At 40.6% G+C, this 18,428-nt stretch overlaps 1 protein-coding gene across 2 annotated transcripts in view; it reads left to right on the top strand.

The window, feature by feature from the left end:
- The window catches only part of PLCXD2 (phosphatidylinositol specific phospholipase C X domain containing 2), a 346,820-nt gene that overhangs the window by 145,412 nt on the left and 182,980 nt on the right, over positions 1-18,428 (top strand). Inside the window, exon 4 of one of the 2 annotated variants that reach the window (XM_004373694.3) lies at positions 8,841-9,102. The exons of the other annotated variant lie outside the window; for it this stretch is intronic. Coding sequence (XP_004373751.1) covers positions 8,841-9,000 — 160 coding nt within the window. The 3' untranslated portion in view covers positions 9,001-9,102. Of the gene's footprint in view, positions 1-8,840; positions 9,103-18,428 lie in introns of those variants that run through there. 2 annotated transcript variants of the gene reach the window in all.

Raw genomic sequence — 18,428 nt, 5'->3', positions numbered from 1 at the left:
CCTTTTAGCTCAGTAATGAAGTCACTCCTGAGGTTGACCCTTCAGCCAAAGATTAGACAGGCCCATAAAACAAAACAAGACTAAAGGGGCACACCAGCCCAGGGGCAAGGACTAGAAGGTAGGAGGGGACAGGAAAGCTGTTAATAGGGAACCCAAGGTCAAGAAGGGAGAGTGTTGATGTGTCCTGGGGTTGTTAAACAATGTCTTAAAACAATACGTGTACTAACTGTTTAATGAGAAAAAAAAATACAGTCATTCTGACAGAATGTCTACGGTGGTTTCCCGCAGATTCTTAGAAACCATACACTTCCACTCAAATCAAATGAAAGCAAATTTTACTTAAACCTGAGGACAGAGCATCCGTGGGACCCTCAAAGGGAACGTGGACGGAAATCAGAAGGATTTAAATTGAAGCCTCATTTGGTCCCTTGTCAGGGGAGTGGTCTTGACATCTCAGAGCTATGGTTTTCTCACCGATTAAATGGATTAAATATTACTGCAGGGGTGTTGGTGGTTCAGTGGAGTTCAGCAGAATTCTTGCCTTCCATGTGAGAGGCCCAAGTCTGATTCCTGGTCAGCGCACCTCAAGCATAGCCACCACTCTTCTGTCAGTGGAGACGTGTGTTCCTATAAGGCCGAATAGGTTTCTGTGGAGCTTCTAGACTAAGATGAACTAGGAAGAAAGGCCTGGCGGTCTACTTCCAAAAATCAGCCAGTGAAAACCCTATAGATTACAACAGTCTGATCCATAGCCAGTCATGAGGATGGCACAGGACCCGGCTACATTTAGTTCCATTGTGCACGGGGGTGCCATGAGTTGGGAGCTGACTGGATGGCAGCTAGAAACAGTAACAACAGTATTACTGCAAAAGCAAAGTTGCAAAGTCTTAGATTACATAACGTGGAAGTGCCTACCACAGTGACTGGCATAAAATAGGCATGCCCTATTTGTGAAGAGACCCAGGAACACAGTGGATCAGCCCTGTTCTCGGGTAGCAGCTCAAGGACAAAGGGAAGTTTATAACCTACCTTCTGTGGCCTGTAGGATTTGGTGCCTCAGGGGCTTGTCAGCAATATCTGGCTTAGCCATTTTACACAGCTCTCTCATCTTGGTCAGTGCCAAGAGTTAAGAAAATAAAGTGGCTCACCTTCACAGTAATTCTATATCTTCTGTTCTTTGTACGTAATCCTGGTTATTTGATCCTTGCCTTTGGGAAGGTTGATATGTGCATCCCGAAGCTGACACAGAGCTCTTTGTCATCGGAGATCACAGGTACACAGCTTTCCCACATTTCTCTGCTCAGGCTCCAGGGATCCTCAGTTTTGGCACTGGCTGCAGTTGGCTGGAGTTGCCTCCAGGCATTCAATTCTCATTTCCCCATGATAACCAGGAGATGGCGCCTCTCCTCTGTTTCATGCTTAAAACACTGGCCAGGGATTTTTAAAAGGTTAACAAGTCCTGAATGCATGAGGCTCAGTACTTCTGTGTCCTTCATGTGTGCCACCATTCGTGGTCTCTGTCTCCAAGGGAAGACTGTTTGCTGCCCCTTATTCTCAGACTACAACATTTTGTCTTCTAAGCAGCAGGATGTGAAGGCCTTAGGGAAGTTTCTTACCCCCACCGGCCAAATATCTCTACCTTACACTCTACCAATAATTATTTCTTATTCTGTCATGTCAAACACTTATACATCCACTCCTCACTTATCGACATGGTTAGGTTCCAAAGATCATGTTGTTATACAAAAATTAACTTATGCAAAAATGGTGGATGACCACATCAGATCACAAAATGGAAGATGATTACATCATTACATAACTGCCAAACCACTGAAAATCATGACCCAGCCAAGCTGACACATAATCTTAACCATTACAGCCAGCATTACTCTTGCCTTGCACCTCAGTGTTGGTTACTGCCAGATGTATGTCATTAATGCACATAATAGTCAGTAGATTTTTTACTATTGTCGTAAATGCAAAATGTCAGTTAATGAGATAGTCAGTAAATGAGGAGTGGGTGTATGTTGTAACTTGCCATGAAGTCGGCCCCCAATTCATGGCAACCGCATGCACAACAGGATCAAATCAATTGTGATCCACAGGGATTTCATTGGCTGATTTTCAGAAGTAGTATGCCAGGTCTTTCCTATTCCATCTTGTTCTGGAACCTCCACTGAAACCTGTCCAGCATCATAGCAACACACAAGCCTCCACTGAGAGACAAGTGGTGGCTGTAGTTGAAGTACATTGGCTGAGAATCAAACCCAGGCCTCCCACATGGAAGGCAAGACTTATATAAACCCAAAAGCAAACCCATTGCCAACTCATGGTAACCCCATACTGCTCCATATGGTTTTCTTGGCTGTAATCTTTATGGAAGCAGATTGCCAGGCCTTTCTTCCATGGCAGTGTTGGGTGGGTTTGAACCACCAACCTTCAGTTTAGTAGATGAGTGAAAAACATTTGTGCCATTCAAGGACCTAGTAATATGTTATTGTTGTGTACCATCAAGTTGGTTCCGACTCATAGTGACCCTGTAGGACAGAGAAGAACTGCCCCATAGGGTTTCTTAGGCTGAAATCTTTATGGGAACAAATTGCCAAGTCTTTTCTCCCAGGGAGCAGCTGGTGGGTTCAAACCACTGACCTTTCAGTTAGCAGCCAAGCACTTAACCATTGCACCACCAGGGCTCTTTCGGACCTAATATAAACCAAAACCAAAACCAAACCCATTGCTGTTGAGCCAATTCTGACTCATAGCGACCCTATAGGACAGAGTAGAACTGCCCCATACAGTTTCCAAGGAGTGCCTGGTGGATTCGAACTGCCAACATTTTGGTTAGCAGCCAAGCTCTTAATCACTACGTATATCCCAGGCGCTGTTCTAAGCACTTTACATGTGTTACTTTAATTCCAAAAAAATCTATAAGTTACTACTATTATCCCCATTTTACAGGGAGAGAAACTGAGGCACAGAAAAATTCAATAAGTCAAGGTCAAATTGAGGTTATTAAGTCTTCAGGAGTCCCAGTTAAGAATGGAAGTACCCCTAGGAGTGTAGTTTATTAAGTCATAATCAGCTATTAATATAGGAATATGAGTTGATTTATAAGATGTGTTTTAGCCCATGACTGATTGTAGAGTTCACTGAGTGAGAAAAGGAGGCCCAGGAACAATTATAGTTCTCATAGTGAAAAGAGAAGAAAAAGCAGAAGGACAAAGACCTTGTTAGGGTTGTCTAGGAGAAGACTCTGAGAAGTCAGAATACACGCTGAAAGAAGAGAGGGTAGAAAATGTCAAAGGAGAGTGTAATCAAAAGAAGAGAAAGGGACCAATTATGACAACATTGCTTACTTCCAATTTTGACCTAGAACAGATTCTTTCTAAATAATCCCCAGTTCCTTAATCAAATGTAAGCCCTAGTTTGTCTTCCTGAAAGCATTCTCCACCTATTGGGTGTTCAGTGAGCTTTTTTTACCATGATTGAAAACCACTAAACTTATTGCTCCCTCTTCTACTCCCTCATAGTACTTTATGTTGTTGTTGTGAGGTGTCGTGGAGTAGGTTCCGACTCATAGCGGCCCCACGTACAACAGAATGAAACACTGCCTGGTCCTGCGCCATCCTCACAATCATTGCTACGTTTGAGCCCATAGTTGCAACCATTGTGTCAATCCATCTCGTCAAGGGTCTTCCTCTTTTTTGCTGACCCTCTGCCTTACTAAGCATGATGCCCTTCTCCAGGGACTGGTCCCTCCTGATAACATGTCCAAAGTACCCATCCTCATTTCCAAGGAGCACTCTGGCTGTACTTCTTCCAAGACAGGCTTGTTAGTTTTTCTGGCAATCCATGGTGTATTCAATATTTTTAACCAACACCATAATTCAAAGGCATCAATTCTTTTTTGGTCTTCCTTATTCATTGTACAGCTTTTACATGCATATGATGCAATTAAAAATGCCATGGTTTGGGTCAGGCACACTTTAGTCCTCAAAGTGACATCTTTGCTTTTCAACATTTTAAAGAGGTCTTTTGCTGCACATTTGCCCAATACAATACATCATTTGATTTCTTGCTTGCTGCTTCCATGGGTGTTGAGGGTAGATCCAAGTAAAATGAAATCCTTGACCACTTCAATATTTTCTTCATTTATCATGATGTCGCTTATTGGTCCGGTTGTTAGGATTTTTGTTTTCTTTATGTTGAGGTGTAATCCATACTGAAGGCTGTGGTCTTTGATCTTCAAGTGCTTCAAGTCCTCTTCACTCTCAGCAAGCAAGTTTGTGTCATCTGCATATCACAGGTTATTAATGAGTCTTCCTGCAGTCCTAATGTTGCATTCTTCATATAGTCCAGCTTCTCAGATTATTTGCTCAGCATACAGATTGAATAAGTATGGTGAAAGAATATAACCCTGATATAGCCTTTCCTGATTTTAAACTATGCAGTATCCCCTTGTACTGTTAGAACAACTGTCTCTTGGTTGCTGTACAGATTCCGCATGAGCACAATTAAGTGTTCTGGAATTCCCATTCTTCACAATGTTATCCATAATTTGTTACGACCCACACGGTCAAATGCCTTTGCACAGTCAATAAAACACAAGTAAACATCTTTCTGGTATTCTCTGCTTTCAGCCATGATCCATCTGACATCAGCAATGATATTCCTCATTCCACATCCTCTTCTGAATCCGGCTTGAACTTCTGGCAGTTCCTTGTCTATACATTGCTGCAACCATTTTTAAATTATCTTTAGCAAAATTTTACTTGCGTGTGATGTTAATGATACTGTTCACTAATTTCCACATTTCGTTGGCTCATCTTTCTTTGGAAAGGGCATAAATATGGATCATTTCCAGTCAGTTTTCCAGGTAGCTGTTTTCCAAGTTTTTTGGCATGGGTGAGTAAGCACTTCCAACACTGCATCCATTTTTTGAAATATCTCAGCTGGTATTCCATCAATTCCTGGAGGCTTGTTTTTCGTCAATGCCTTCAGTGCAGCTTGGACTTCTTCCTTCAGTACCATCAGTTCTTGATCATATGCTGCCTCCTGAAATGATTGAATGTCGACCAATTCTTTTTGGTACAGTGAGTCTGTATATTCTTTCCATCTTCTTTTGATGCTTCCTGCATCTTTCAATATTTTACCCACAGAATCCTTCAATATTGCAACTCAAGGGTTGAATTTTCTCTTCAGTTCTTTCACCTTGAGAAATGCCGAGTGTGTTCCTCCTTTTAGGTTTTCTAACTTCAGGTCTTTGTACATGTCATTATAATACTTTACTTTGTCTTCTCAAGGCACCCTTTGAAATCTTCTGTTCAGCTCTTTATACTTACAACTAATATCGAAATTATAACACTGAGTTGTCATTATTTGTTCATGTCCCTAAACTTTGAGTGTCTTTGGACAAAACATTCTGACTAGATGTCAAATAGAAAGACTGTGTTTGTCAGACAACTGAGTAACCACTGGTCTGTTAAGAAGCCACACATAGTGCTGAAATAAATAACATAGTGCTGGAAAAACTGCATATCCATATGGAAAAAGTGAACCTTAACCCTTACTTCACAGCATATATAAAAATCAATTCAAAACAGATCTTAGAGCTTAGCATAAAAGCTAAAACCATAAAACTTTTAGAAGAAAGCATAGTGTATCTTAGTGACTTGGGAGTAGTGTTCCTGGGTGGAAACCCCAGGCCCTGCTCAAGGTCACTCAAATTGGCCAATAAACGAGAGACCAAGGTGGGAGAACAGGAAAGTCACCTTTATTTCATTGTACAAGGAAAAGAAGTCAGTCAGAGCTGGTGCTGCCAAGACTGCTCTCCAAGGGCAAGGGGAAAAGTTACTTTTAAGGAGTTTACAAGTAGGGAGTTCATACAAGTTATGTCAGTAACATTCTTAATCATACTACACAGGCACAATGGGGTTTACATATAACCTCCAGGCAAAGAAGGATTTTAATGCAGAGTTGTGGGGGAGGAAGCCCAGCAAGGAAAACAGAATTTTAATGCAACACTGTGGGGGAGGAAGCCAAGCAAAGAAAACAGGATTTTGATGCAAAACTGTTTGAGGTTCTGTCTTAGTAGGCAAAAGTTTCTTAGACAGGTCATAGAAACCATAGAAGAAAAATTGATAAATTAGATTTCATCAAAATTAAAGAATTTAGCTTATCAAAATATACTGTGAAGAAAATGAATAGGCGAACTACAGACTGGGAGAAAATATTCACAAAACATCTTTACAAAGCACTAGTATCTGGGATATATAAATAACTCCTACAACTCAATAACAAAAAGGACTTAACAACCCAAGAAAAAGCGGGCAAAAGAACTTAACAGATACTTCCCAAAAGAAAATACACAAATGGCCAATAAGCACATGACAAAGTGCTCAGCATCATTAGTCAACAAAAAATGCAAATTAAAACTGTGAAATACCTCTACACACTAAGAATAGCTAAAATTAAGAAGACTCATAGGACCAAATTTTGGTGAAGCTATGAAACAACCAGAACTCTCATATTTTGTTGTTGGGAGTATAACATGGTATAGTCACTTTGGAGAAAGGTCTGGCAGTTTGTTCCTTGTAAAACTAAATGTGAACCTACCCTATGATCCAGCAATTTCATTCCTTGGTATTAACTCAAGAGAAATGAAAACAAACCTCTATAAAAAGACTTACAGAAGAATGCCCGTAGCAGTTTTAATCATGATATCCCGAAACTAGAGATAGCCAGAGTATCCATCAATAGGAAAATGGATAAACAAACTACAGTGTATTCATATAAAGAAATGTTGTTGTTGTTGGGTGCTATCGAGTTGGTTCCAATTCATGGCTACCCTACGTACAACAGAACGAAACACTGCCCAGTCCTGTGCCATCCTCACAATCTTTATTATGCTTGAGCCCATTGTTGCAGCCTCTGTGTCCATCTGTCTCATTGATGGTCTTCCTCTCCTTCACTGACCCTCTACTTTACCAAGCATGATGTCCTTCTTTAGGGACTGGTCCCTCCTGATAACATGTCCAAAGTATGTGAGACAAAGTGTCACCATCCTTGCCTCCAAGGAGTATTCTGGCTGTACTTCTTCCAAGATAGAGTCGTTCGTTCTTCTGGCAGACCATGGTATATTCAATATTCTTCGCCAACACCATAATTCAAAGGTGTCAATTCTTCTTCAGCCTTCCTTATTCATTGTCCAGTTTTCACATGCATATGAGGCGATTTCAAACACCATGGCTTGGGTCAGGCACACCTTAGACCTTAAAATGACATCTTTGCTTTTTAATACTTTAAAGAGGTCTTTTGCAGCAGATTTTCCCAATGTAGTATGTCATTTGATTTCCTCATTGCTGCTTCCATGGCCATTGATTGTAGATCCAAGTACAATGAAATCTTTGACAACTTCAATCTTTTCTCCATTTATCATGATGTTGCTTATTGGTCCAGTTGTGAGGATTTTTGCTTTTTTGGGGTTGAGGTGTAATCCATACTGAAGTCTGCAGTCCTTGATCTTTCAGTAAGTGCTTCAAGTCCTGTGCACTTTCAGCAAGCAAGGTTGTGTCATCTGCATAATGCAGGTTGTTAATGAGTCTTCCTCTAATACTGATACCCCGTTCTTCTTCATATAGTCCAGCTTCTCGGATTATTTGCTTAACATACGGATTGAATAAGTATGGTGAAAGGATACAACCCTGGCACATGTCTTTCCTGGTTTTAACCGTGCAGTAATACTACTCAATAATAAAAAAAGAACTACTGATACATGCCACAGTATGGATGGATTTCAGAAGCATTGTGCTGAGTGAAAGATGCTTCACACAAAGGAATATATATTGGATGATTTATATGACATTTCAGAACAGGCAAATCTAGTTTATGATGAAAAAAATCAGAGTAGTGGTTGCCTCTTGGAAGATGGGGCAAGACTTCCCTGACAACGGTCATGTAGGAACTTTCTTGGATGCCAGTAATGTTCTATATCTTGATAGGGGCTTGGGTTACCCAGATGTATGCATTTGTCAAAACTCAGCAAGTATACACTAAGATTTGTGCATTTCACTGTATGTAAACTTTATGTCAAAAGAAAACCAAACTGAAAACAAATATTGAACCCATGTTAATGATCTGTATAAAGGAGTATTTAGGGGATATGTATAGATGTTTGCAGTTAGAATTTGTCAGAAATATAAGATGGATTGATGTGATAAGCAAATATAGTAAAATGTTAATTATAGAATCTAGGTGGTGGGTATACTTACTGTAAATTTTTTTCAATTTTTCTGTAGGTTTAAATTTTTCATAATAAAAAAATAGTTAAAGAACCTACCAACAGTTTAAGGAGCCCTGGTGGTGCAGTGGTTAAGGTACTCGACTGCTAACCAAAAGGTCAGCGGTTCAAAACCACCAGGGCTCCTTGGGAGAAAGATGTGGCAATCTGCTTCTATAGACATTTACAGCCTTGGAAACCCTGTGGGGTCGCTATGAGTCAGAATCAACTCAACAGAATGTGTTTGAGTTTTTTTGTTACCAATAGTTAGGCTCAATCTTAGTTTTTAAAAGTTCCTGTTGATGTGGTATCTCTGTTTGACGCTTGGGCAAATAAATAATCTCTTCCAGCAAAGAAACCCCTGAAAGCACAATTCTCTGACAAAACAGAGGTCACTTCATCCCTGAAGAAGAAAGATGTAAGGCTTAAGTGGACAAATTTCCAGGGGATTATGCTTTGATTAACCTACTTTTGTTACATTAACAGAAATGTTTCGTTTCCATTTTTGGAGCAGTCCTTCTAAACTCTACTCTCTGTTCTATCTTCCCTCTTCTCTGTATAGGAATCTTCCTGCCATCCTGGACTGGGCAAAAACTCAAAAACCTGGAGCCATGGGTGTCAACATCATCACATCTGACTTTGTGGACCTGGTGGACTTTGCCACGACCGTCATTGAGTTGAATGACCTCCTACAGGAGGACAAAGCTTTGGCTAAATGCTGACCTAAATTTTTATTTAACTTAATGTTGAATTTATTGATCCAGGGTAGAGTTCTGAAGGATTCCCTGTTAGGATGGTCTTTGGGCAGTGATGGTGCAGTGACTAAGAGGAGGAGGGCCGTTTTTCCTTCCGCATAAGACCATCTGGGTAAAATTACAGGGCTTTTAATTGCATTTTTCCCAAATGAGACTTTTAAAAAACTTAAGTCCAAGGGAAGCAAGCATGTTTCATGTAATCAAGGTCAGGATCTCCACAACTGCTTACAGTGGTTAATGGAATATGGAAACAGGGCTCCCAGTTCTACTGGGGTATTGAATGCCCCCTAATTGGCCTATTTCTCTGTTGTCTTCCAGGATGTTGTTTGAGTCAGTGATAGGACTGATAGCAGAAATGTCTTCCCCGTCAAAAGAATAGATCACTACAGGTGTGGACTGCCCTGTGGGGCAGCTCTACCACAAACCTGGGCTTCTGTTGTGGGGAAGAGGCTCCGCACTATTCTCTCTAGAAATGTTGAATGTCACCACTTCCTCCCTGAGAGAGTACAACTTATTTATCACCAAGTCATTGCAGCCACAAGCTGTTCATGCATAGCTTGGGCTGGTACCTGGCCACCTGATTTCTTCAGGTTATAAACAGCGCATACTGCCCTCAAGATCAGAATTGTGTTTCCCAGTTTTAAAACACTGATTCCTTTCCCTTTCTTTTGGTTCCTTGTTAAAAGTGAAAAGAACAATGATGGAAGATCTTTTAAATCTTGGGGCCCACAAAAGATAGACATGTATGCCTGTTGCATGCCAGATTTCTTTGATTTAATTCTGTAGCTTTCCCCAAAATGGCTACCAGGCAAGCGCCTGAATCATTTTGGCTAAGTCCTATTTGGAGTGGCATCTTCAAGCTAGATCTTGGAATTGCATTTTGTTGTTGTCTGCCTAGGACTTAGGTCTGCACAATGCTAAGTGGAAGGCACCTTGTCTGTGATACCATCAAGGCAGAAGCAGGATGCATGGGCAAATGCAGTGGCTTTGAAGGAGGCAGCTCTGAGTGGGTTTGGAGCCATTCTGCAACTCCTTGAAAACAAAACTACCTCGGAGACATTTAGGATGACTCGTGGTCGTCAATGGAGAATCACCCAGTGGTGGAACATTTCCAGTTCATGTCTTGATTGTTCTACTTTCTACAGGTTGTTTTAAGCCTATAATCACCAGTGCATGAGAGCTTTGAAACTCAAGAGGGGATTTTGTCTTTTTTATTATTGATAAGAGGTGCTTAGCTATAAAGAGCCCTCTGTGTCTGTCTGTACTTATTTATTTATTTATTCATGTATTTATTTATTTATAGATTAAGTATCTGCAGTGCTTCTTACCTTAGGAGCACTCACAAAGGAGCTTCCTAAACTTTTCTCACCCAGGACAGATGCTGCCATGGTCTTCCTCCCATCAACAGGACCATGTGTCTCAGGACAGTGTGTGACCTCTGACTTTCCCACCCCAATCATGCTGGGACAGTGGATATGTGTGCATGTGGTCCATGGACAGAAGATGAGATGGGTCATGAAGAACTCTCAGTCTTTGAGGTAGACTCTCCAGAAGAGGGTTGAAAAAGGAAGGAATTGGAAAGAAAACGAGGCCTGGGAATGTGTGTACTTTGAAGCTACTGACACTGTCTAATAATCCCCAGGAAGTGTCAGCTTCTGGATGCTTAAGGAGGAAAGATGAACCCAGTATCCTACGGATTTGTGCTTTTCTAAAGACTGTTTAGACCCTTGCCCCAGCAGCTTCCAGTTTCTGTTCTTTGATGCTCGTAGCTGGATTTTGCCAAGTTACCTGCAGTGGGGCTATCCTAGGGGTATCTACAGCCACACCTCCAACTCTTGGTCTTGAAGCCTTTGTGTCTGTCATTTAAGCCCTGACCTTTAGCTTTCACTGCTTGAGGAGGTCACAACACAAATGCCTCTGGGAAAATCTGGCTTAACTTCCTCTTTTCTGGCATTTGAATTCCTTCCTGCAGAAGCTCCTGGAATAGTGTTGTCAAGTTCTGCAGGACCTTCTCTGGATAAGAATAAGAAGGTGAGTTCCCTCTCTTCTTGTATTTCCCTTCAATTCTGATATTAAATCCCAATGACAAGCTCTAAAATCCCTGGCTTTACCTCAGGGTTTTATTTCTGTTATTATTGTTTTATTTTGTTTCTTTTTTTAATTCTGGGTCAATTGCTAGGGGTTAGGTCATTTCCCCTCTTTCAACCCTGTATAACTTGGCAAAGAGATAAGGAGGCAAGAGGAGAATTATTCTGCTCTGTTTCATTTGAGCCTCAGCTTTGTCCAGGTGCTTGGTGCTGTTAGGCCAGGTGTGTTGACAGGTATCTGCACAGGATGCCATTAGCACCCAAGGGCTGCTGACTGTTCAGTGAAATGTTTACTTGATTTTCTCCTTTAGCTTTTACATATATTGTAGTTGCACTTCACTTGGGTTGTAACCTTTGAGTGCAACTCAGTGTTTGCATGATAAGGGAAAAGTCATCAAGCATGACACAAAAGCACAGAAAACTGCACCAGGGCTCCAGGCATGGAGTCTGCTCTGCGTGGGCGAGTGCAGGGCCCCTCCTTCACCCTGCTGTGGATTGCTCGCCTGGCTTGCATTTGCAAGTCTGCACTGGAGTCTTGGGAGGGAGGCGGAGAGTTATTTACAATTCCCTGATAAAACACCCTTGAGTTGGCAGAGTTTTTGCTTCAGAATAAAGTTGCTTAACGTATTATAAAGAACGTGTTTATTCTGCTCCCTGACCCTGAGCCAGGCAGGAGACCTCACGTAGGCAGATAGGACAGAGAGAAAACTAACTCTATGACCCATTTTAGTAACTGCCAACAACTAAAATGGTGACTCAGCCACATCGCTTATTCTCACAAGCAAGTCCGGGAGGCTCTTTGGCTCAGAATAAGGCTGTCACGCTTGCTCAGAATTAACTTCAAGATCAGCTAACCATCTACTTGATTGAGCCAAAGAGGACTTTTGTATCACAGGATTTGGGGCCATGTTTATATGGAAATAAAGACAGTTTTTCATGAGCCACCTGGACCATTTCTCACATGGCCACATTGCCATGATTTTGTGGCAGAGGTGACCATCACAGATTTCTGTTAGGTTAGAGCAGGTAGCACTGTGGTTTGATGGGTACAGAAGATATCCTTAGGATGGGAGAGAGAAGGCAAGATGGAAATGATGGAAGGACAGAATAAATTATTGAAGATTAGATTTTAAATTAATGGCAGATCTAAGAGGTTCATGCCAAAAAATATATATTTTTGTATTTGCTGTATGGCAGTCCCTGTGTTACGAACGAATGTCCAACTTACACACAACCTGTAGGTACGAGCCAGCCTCCATAAAGCCTATTATATTAAAAATTTGAGGTACATACAATGGTTCAACAATGGTTCATAACAACAAACGGGTTCTACTTTGTGACGTGCATGAAAACATTATTATTATTACTGTATTATTATGTTAAAGATGTTTTAGTGTATCTGGAAATGTTTCTTTAAGGATTTTTATGCATAGAAAGGTATACTATATACTAAGACAAACATTTGACTAAAGGACTTTAGATACGAACTGTACCAGACTGTTCAGACTTAATGTACAAATTCAACTTAAGGACAGACTTCAAAAAAAAAAAAAACAAACCCGATGCCGTCGAGTTGATTCCGACTCATAGCAACCCTATAGGACAGAGTAGAACTGCCCCATAGGGTTTCCAAGGAGCACCTGGTGGATTCTAACTGCTGACCTTTTGGTTAGCAGCCATAGCTCTTTTAACCACTGTGCCATCAGGGTTTCCAAGGACAGACTTAGGAATGTTCAGATTCCGGGGACTGCCTGTATTATACTCTATAGGAATTAAGTTTAGTCATTTCCCTTAGGTCTGAGCCCAGGCCCTTGAATTCCTGAGAACCCTTACACCACAGTCCAAACACAGGATTTCATATAAATTCAAACAAAAGCACAAAATCTGAACCCAGGAAATGGACTTTCAAGAGTCTTAGTTCTTCTCTTATGACCTTCTCATATTCGCATCGAACAGAAAGTTGTTTCTATTCAAAAAGACAAGGTAGTGGAGCATTCTAGAATACAAAATGCAGTTCTGTGGTATGCCAGGACTTTCCATCTCTGGTTTCCTGAATTTTACCATTAGAAAGTGCTGCCCAAAGAGACATTATTATGACCCAGCTAGATGCCGCCACACAGAGCTAAAGGTGGAGAAAAAGAAGAAATTAAGACTGAAAGTAAACTCCTTCGTTTTCCTGGGTAGCAAAAGGGCTACACTAAATCAGGCCATCTTGCAGATGTAGTTCAGGCTATAGTTGAAGTTTCTGTAATGTTCCCTACTGGTTGACTGTAGATATGCACTGTTAGGTTCTGGGAAGCAGAATGGGCTAATGAATGGGGCATAGGCCTGAGACTCTCCCCAGTGGCTGAGCAAGTGATGCTGTGCCAAATCTCCCTTGGGTCCTTCATCTGTAATAAAGATGCTGTTAACTACTTTAGAGCCGAGTGTTTTTGCAAACCTCTGTTGACCCAGAATATAAGGTTCCCAATGTTTAGGTAAGGAGCCCTGGTGGTGCAATGGTTAAGCCCTCGGCTGCTAACCAAAAGGTCAGCAGTTTGAACCCAGCAGCTGTTCTGCAGGAGAAAAGACCTGGCAATCTTCCCCGTACAGATTACAACCTAGGAAACCCTATGGGGCAACAGTTCTACTCTATCACATGAGGTCGCTATGACTCAGAATCAACTCGACAGCACACAATAACAACGTTTAGGTTAAATGCTTTATATTTGAAGTGTATAGTTATGGTAACTCCTCCTTCTGTGTTATGTGTGGAGAATGCTACTGGGGTTCATTTCGCAAAAGTGTGTAGGATGACAGATCTTGTCCAAGAGTGGTGCATTTAGTGATCTGTATAATGAGATGATTAGGGTTGAAAGAAATCTGCCAACACATATGTGGGCTCCTGAGAGGCGAGCTTTCCCAAATACACACTAAATAGCCTTGTTATGCCAAGAGAAAACCAATAGAAATTAATAACATCAAGCCTCCAAACTGATAGTAAGTTTGCTTTGTATAGCATGGAACATAGTTGTCCCTTTAAATTCTGCTAACCTTCTAGTACCTCTTGGTCCTCTGTCTTGGACTCTCCCTGGTATTTGCCATCATAGCTTTGTTACCCACAAGTGTTGCCTCTGGACGCACAGGAGTGAACTGATTGGGTGATAAGAGATTTAGCTGGCAACTTTACACTAAATCCAGACTATACGGAACAGCTCTTTACTGCCCCGAAGAGACCTGCTATCTCCTTGTCCTCTGGATTCCCCAGCTTCCTACTAGAAATGATGGCACCGCCCAATGGTGCCATGGTATGTCTAAATTGGTCCTAATCCAGAAGAATATGCTACAAAATGCTACTGCTTTTGTTCAGATAGCACACTCTTAGACACTGTCAAAACAGTCTGAGATAACTCTTTCTATGTTGTGGTAGATATAGTGTTCTAGCATTTTCTCCAGCACAACTTGTTCTTAGGACTTTGCATACTCATTGCTAAACCAAATAGTTTAGATAACATAGTTTCCTTCTCTCTTCTCTAGGAACTCAATCCCACAGTCTGTCAAGGCAGGCCATCAGTAGTTTAGAAGCATCTCCTTTTTCACTCCTTCTCATCTCATCTTCTTTGTAGAATGTCATTTCCTCTTCTTGTCCCCTGGACATTCTCTATCATCTGATTACTATTAATCACAGGATGCTGGCCAGACTTACAATAGAAGGCAGATACATTCCATGAAGACCAACCACACTCTTTTCACAGTGCTTATTGGTCTTTCCTCTTCCCAAATGCTTTATTCTGTCACCCTTCACTCCCAAAAATAGAACTATAACTGATTGGAGCCCAGAACGTGGGGCCAATACTTAATTCAAATGGCAGGGGTTTGCTCACAAGCTTTGAGCCCAATGAGAAGCACAGCACTTTGAAAAGTCAAATAGGCCTTTAGCAGCTTTGTACATTTGCAGTTTACATGATGATAGCACTAATAACACATCAGTCATGAATCTGTAGTATCAGTGTGATAAATCTTAGAACAGACTTTAGAAACTGGTATCTTGCTGCTATTATACTTACCAATTTACATCCCAATATTAATAAGTTTTAAATATAGATTACATATACATTATTTGTATTGTGTGTATGCTAACTGTGATATTATGTAACCTGACTGATCAGCAATTAGATAGAAACTGCGGAGATTGCCATAGTGAAAATACAGCTTGGTCAGTTCAGATGATATATGAATCTGATAAATGCTCTGTTAGATACTAGATTTTGTCCTCTGTTGCTTGTTTTGTACTATAGTGCATGCTGTTTGCTAAGTTAAGTAAAAATAATGCTAATAAACAATGTCAATTTTAAGGCTAGATTAAAGGATTGCATATATGCTACTGGACATGCTGAAATGTATTTTGTGGCTTACCTTGTTCATACACACACTTGACTTGGCTTCCTCCCCACAACCAGGAAATAATCGTTCGCATATATTTCTTTCCTTTTTTCTTGTAACCTTGATTAAACGGCTTAATTCAACCTAGAACATTGTAAAGCCAGAATACCTCATTTTAACTGTGAAAAAAATGTAGTCAGTATGATGATATGATGTGTTTTGTTGTATTTGAGTTTATCTAAATAGCTTTAAAACCATAATAAATACAAAACTTTGGTAGGCACTTTTCCTGTGTTTGGATGCGCATTTTATTATCAGTCTACTTCTAATTTTATTTTGAAGAGCTATAGACTCAAAAAATAAAAAACAATAAATATTTATTATATAAATATAAATATAATCCTTATTGTATGATGTTGGATGAAGACCCTCTCAGCCATGTCTAGCACATTTTGGAATTAAACGTGCCTGCAATCTCCAGGATGAGTGGTGCATGAAATGGGTAGACACTCTTGTCACGCATGCTTTTCCAAGCTTCATCCTTGGCACTGTAGCTATAGCCACTAGGCTGAGCCTGGGTCCTACCAACATCCATATTCTCATCTGACCACCCTCTCCGGCCCAAGTTACTTCGAATGAGTGCCAAATGCTCAGACATGGAAGAATACAGAGATTATATATTTGTGTGTATAAATAATAAGTAAGGATGTCTTGCAGTTTCCATTGGCAATGAAGATTCTAATAGTTTCCTCATTCTTAATTCTCCGTAATGTAATATCTGAGATCACTTAATTTCAGTGAATTACTTTATTTTTTTGCCCTACTCCCTACAAAAATAATCGGTTAAGATGAAAATCCTTTGTATCAAGTTAGCAGAAACATAAGAGATCAAATTAACTCTAAGTAATCATTCAATTCATATCATTGAATGTTGGAACAGGTAACTAAGAGTAATTACCACAGTAACTTAAGAAAATACAGTCAGAATTTTCTGCCTGTGTTTTTACTGTTTAGTAAATCTACTTTACTGTCTGCCTCTGGTTGGCTTTGATAAGCACCACTTTCAGTCATTCTCATTTGAATTTTGATAATAAATGACATGATGTAGATAGAGCTGAGTCCAAACATAAGCAAAGCAGATATAACCTGCAGGGTGTAACTGCAAAGATACTACTAATCTGCCTCAATTTCTGAATGTATGCTTGAGTTGAGACATTGCCTCTATAACAATGGAACTATTAAATTATGTATAAACTTTTTAATATCTAATTAACAGATTAATTTATCATATTACAACCAGGTTATAAATATTCTATTTAGCACAGAAGCTAGGAATAGGCATTTCAGAGCTGCACAGACCTGGGGTTCTAGCCCATCTCCGTTACATCCTGGCTATGTGACTGTGGGCAAATTAACATCTCTAAGCATATAGGATATAGAGCTAATAATACCTACAATGAAGGGTTACTGAGAAGAGCAAATAAGAACATGTATAGAAAGCATTTTAGCACTGAGCCTGGTGCATAGTAAATACTCAGTAGTAGGTGTCAGACTATAGGGACAGTGGTGGTTCAGTGGTAGAATTCTTGCCTTCCACTAATAAATTAGTTATTATATATCTAATTTCTTCCTTCCTGGGGAGACCCAGGTTTGATTGCTGGCCAATGCACCTCAAGCACAGCCAACACCTGTCTGTCAGTGGAGGCTTGCATATTGCTATAATGTTGAACAGGTTTCAGCAGAGCTTCCAACCTAAGACAGAGTAGGAAGAAAGGCCTGGTAATCTACTTTTGAAAATCAGCCAATGAAAACTCTCTGTATCACAATGGCCCAATCACATTGTGTTGGGAGGCCCCGATTCAATGACAGTTAACCACAACAGCTATTAAAGTTAGTCTTAGGGGCAGGGACTTTGCACCCACCCACAACCAGCATAATCCTATCAACACAACTGACTGCTAACATTTGGGATGATTGCTGAATGTCTTAGCAGAAACCATTAATGGGAGAAAAAGCAGATAAATTGAAATGTAAGAGAATGTGTAAGCTCTTTGTGTGGCAGATTCACAGGGACTTCTGCAATGGAAGGTCCAAGGCAGCTGGATGACCCTGGCTGCTTAGAATGGGTCTCTCTCTCTCTCTTTCTCTCTCAGTGAGTAGGAAGGGGTTGGTAGTTAGGGTCAAAGAGAATAGGTTGTGAGGAAGACACTGGAGATATAGTCCTGGAGTTTGGCTACTGGTGGTTCCCACATCGGAAAGCTTCATAATCTGGAGGTGCTCATATCAATATATATTTCTGGACCCAGTCCCTGGAGATTCTGATTCCTTATATCTGAGGTTATATCTCTGGAGGAGTGGCTGGAAATCATATTTTGGTGGGTAGTCAGTTGGGGGCTCACTGGACCAAACATGCATTGCTCAGAGAGGTGGGATCCATGCTGCTGGTGGTCTGAAGATGAAGTGAGGCGGAAGATGGACTCATGTTTAAGTAGCACTGAAAACATTAGTCACTTAACAATTCTTCTGATGAGTGCAGAGGAAAGTCTCAGCTCAGTGATGAGACTTCTCTAACTTTACTTTGCTGCCAGAAACAGAAGGCCACTAGCGCCCGGCTCGTGTTTACTGTGGTTTGAGTGTATTCACTTTGTGGCGGCCATCTGTTTGTAGCTAGTGGTCCTGGATTTCCAATAGTGACATAAGGTTCCTTTCAAAAGAAATTTATTCCAGTTTTTTAAAGAGTCCACTATGAAGAACCTATGGGAATGACCTAAGTTCATGATACTTGCAGATTAAAAAAAGAAAACAATGCAATTAATTCTACTGCACACTTTTGTCTAGAACTGGGTCTGGCCGTGCTCTTTTTAAGGAAGCATCCTAACCAGAGTACACCCTTAACTAAATAAATATATGAATAGCCTTCTATTGGAGATTAAAAAAAAAAAAAAA

This window comes from Trichechus manatus, unplaced genomic scaffold (genome assembly GCF_000243295.1).
Source record: "Trichechus manatus latirostris isolate Lorelei unplaced genomic scaffold, TriManLat1.0 scaffold00026, whole genome shotgun sequence".
In the NCBI taxonomy this organism is placed as follows: Eukaryota; Metazoa; Chordata; class Mammalia; order Sirenia; family Trichechidae; genus Trichechus; species Trichechus manatus.
This window is presented reverse-complemented; position numbering and strand designations above follow the sequence as displayed.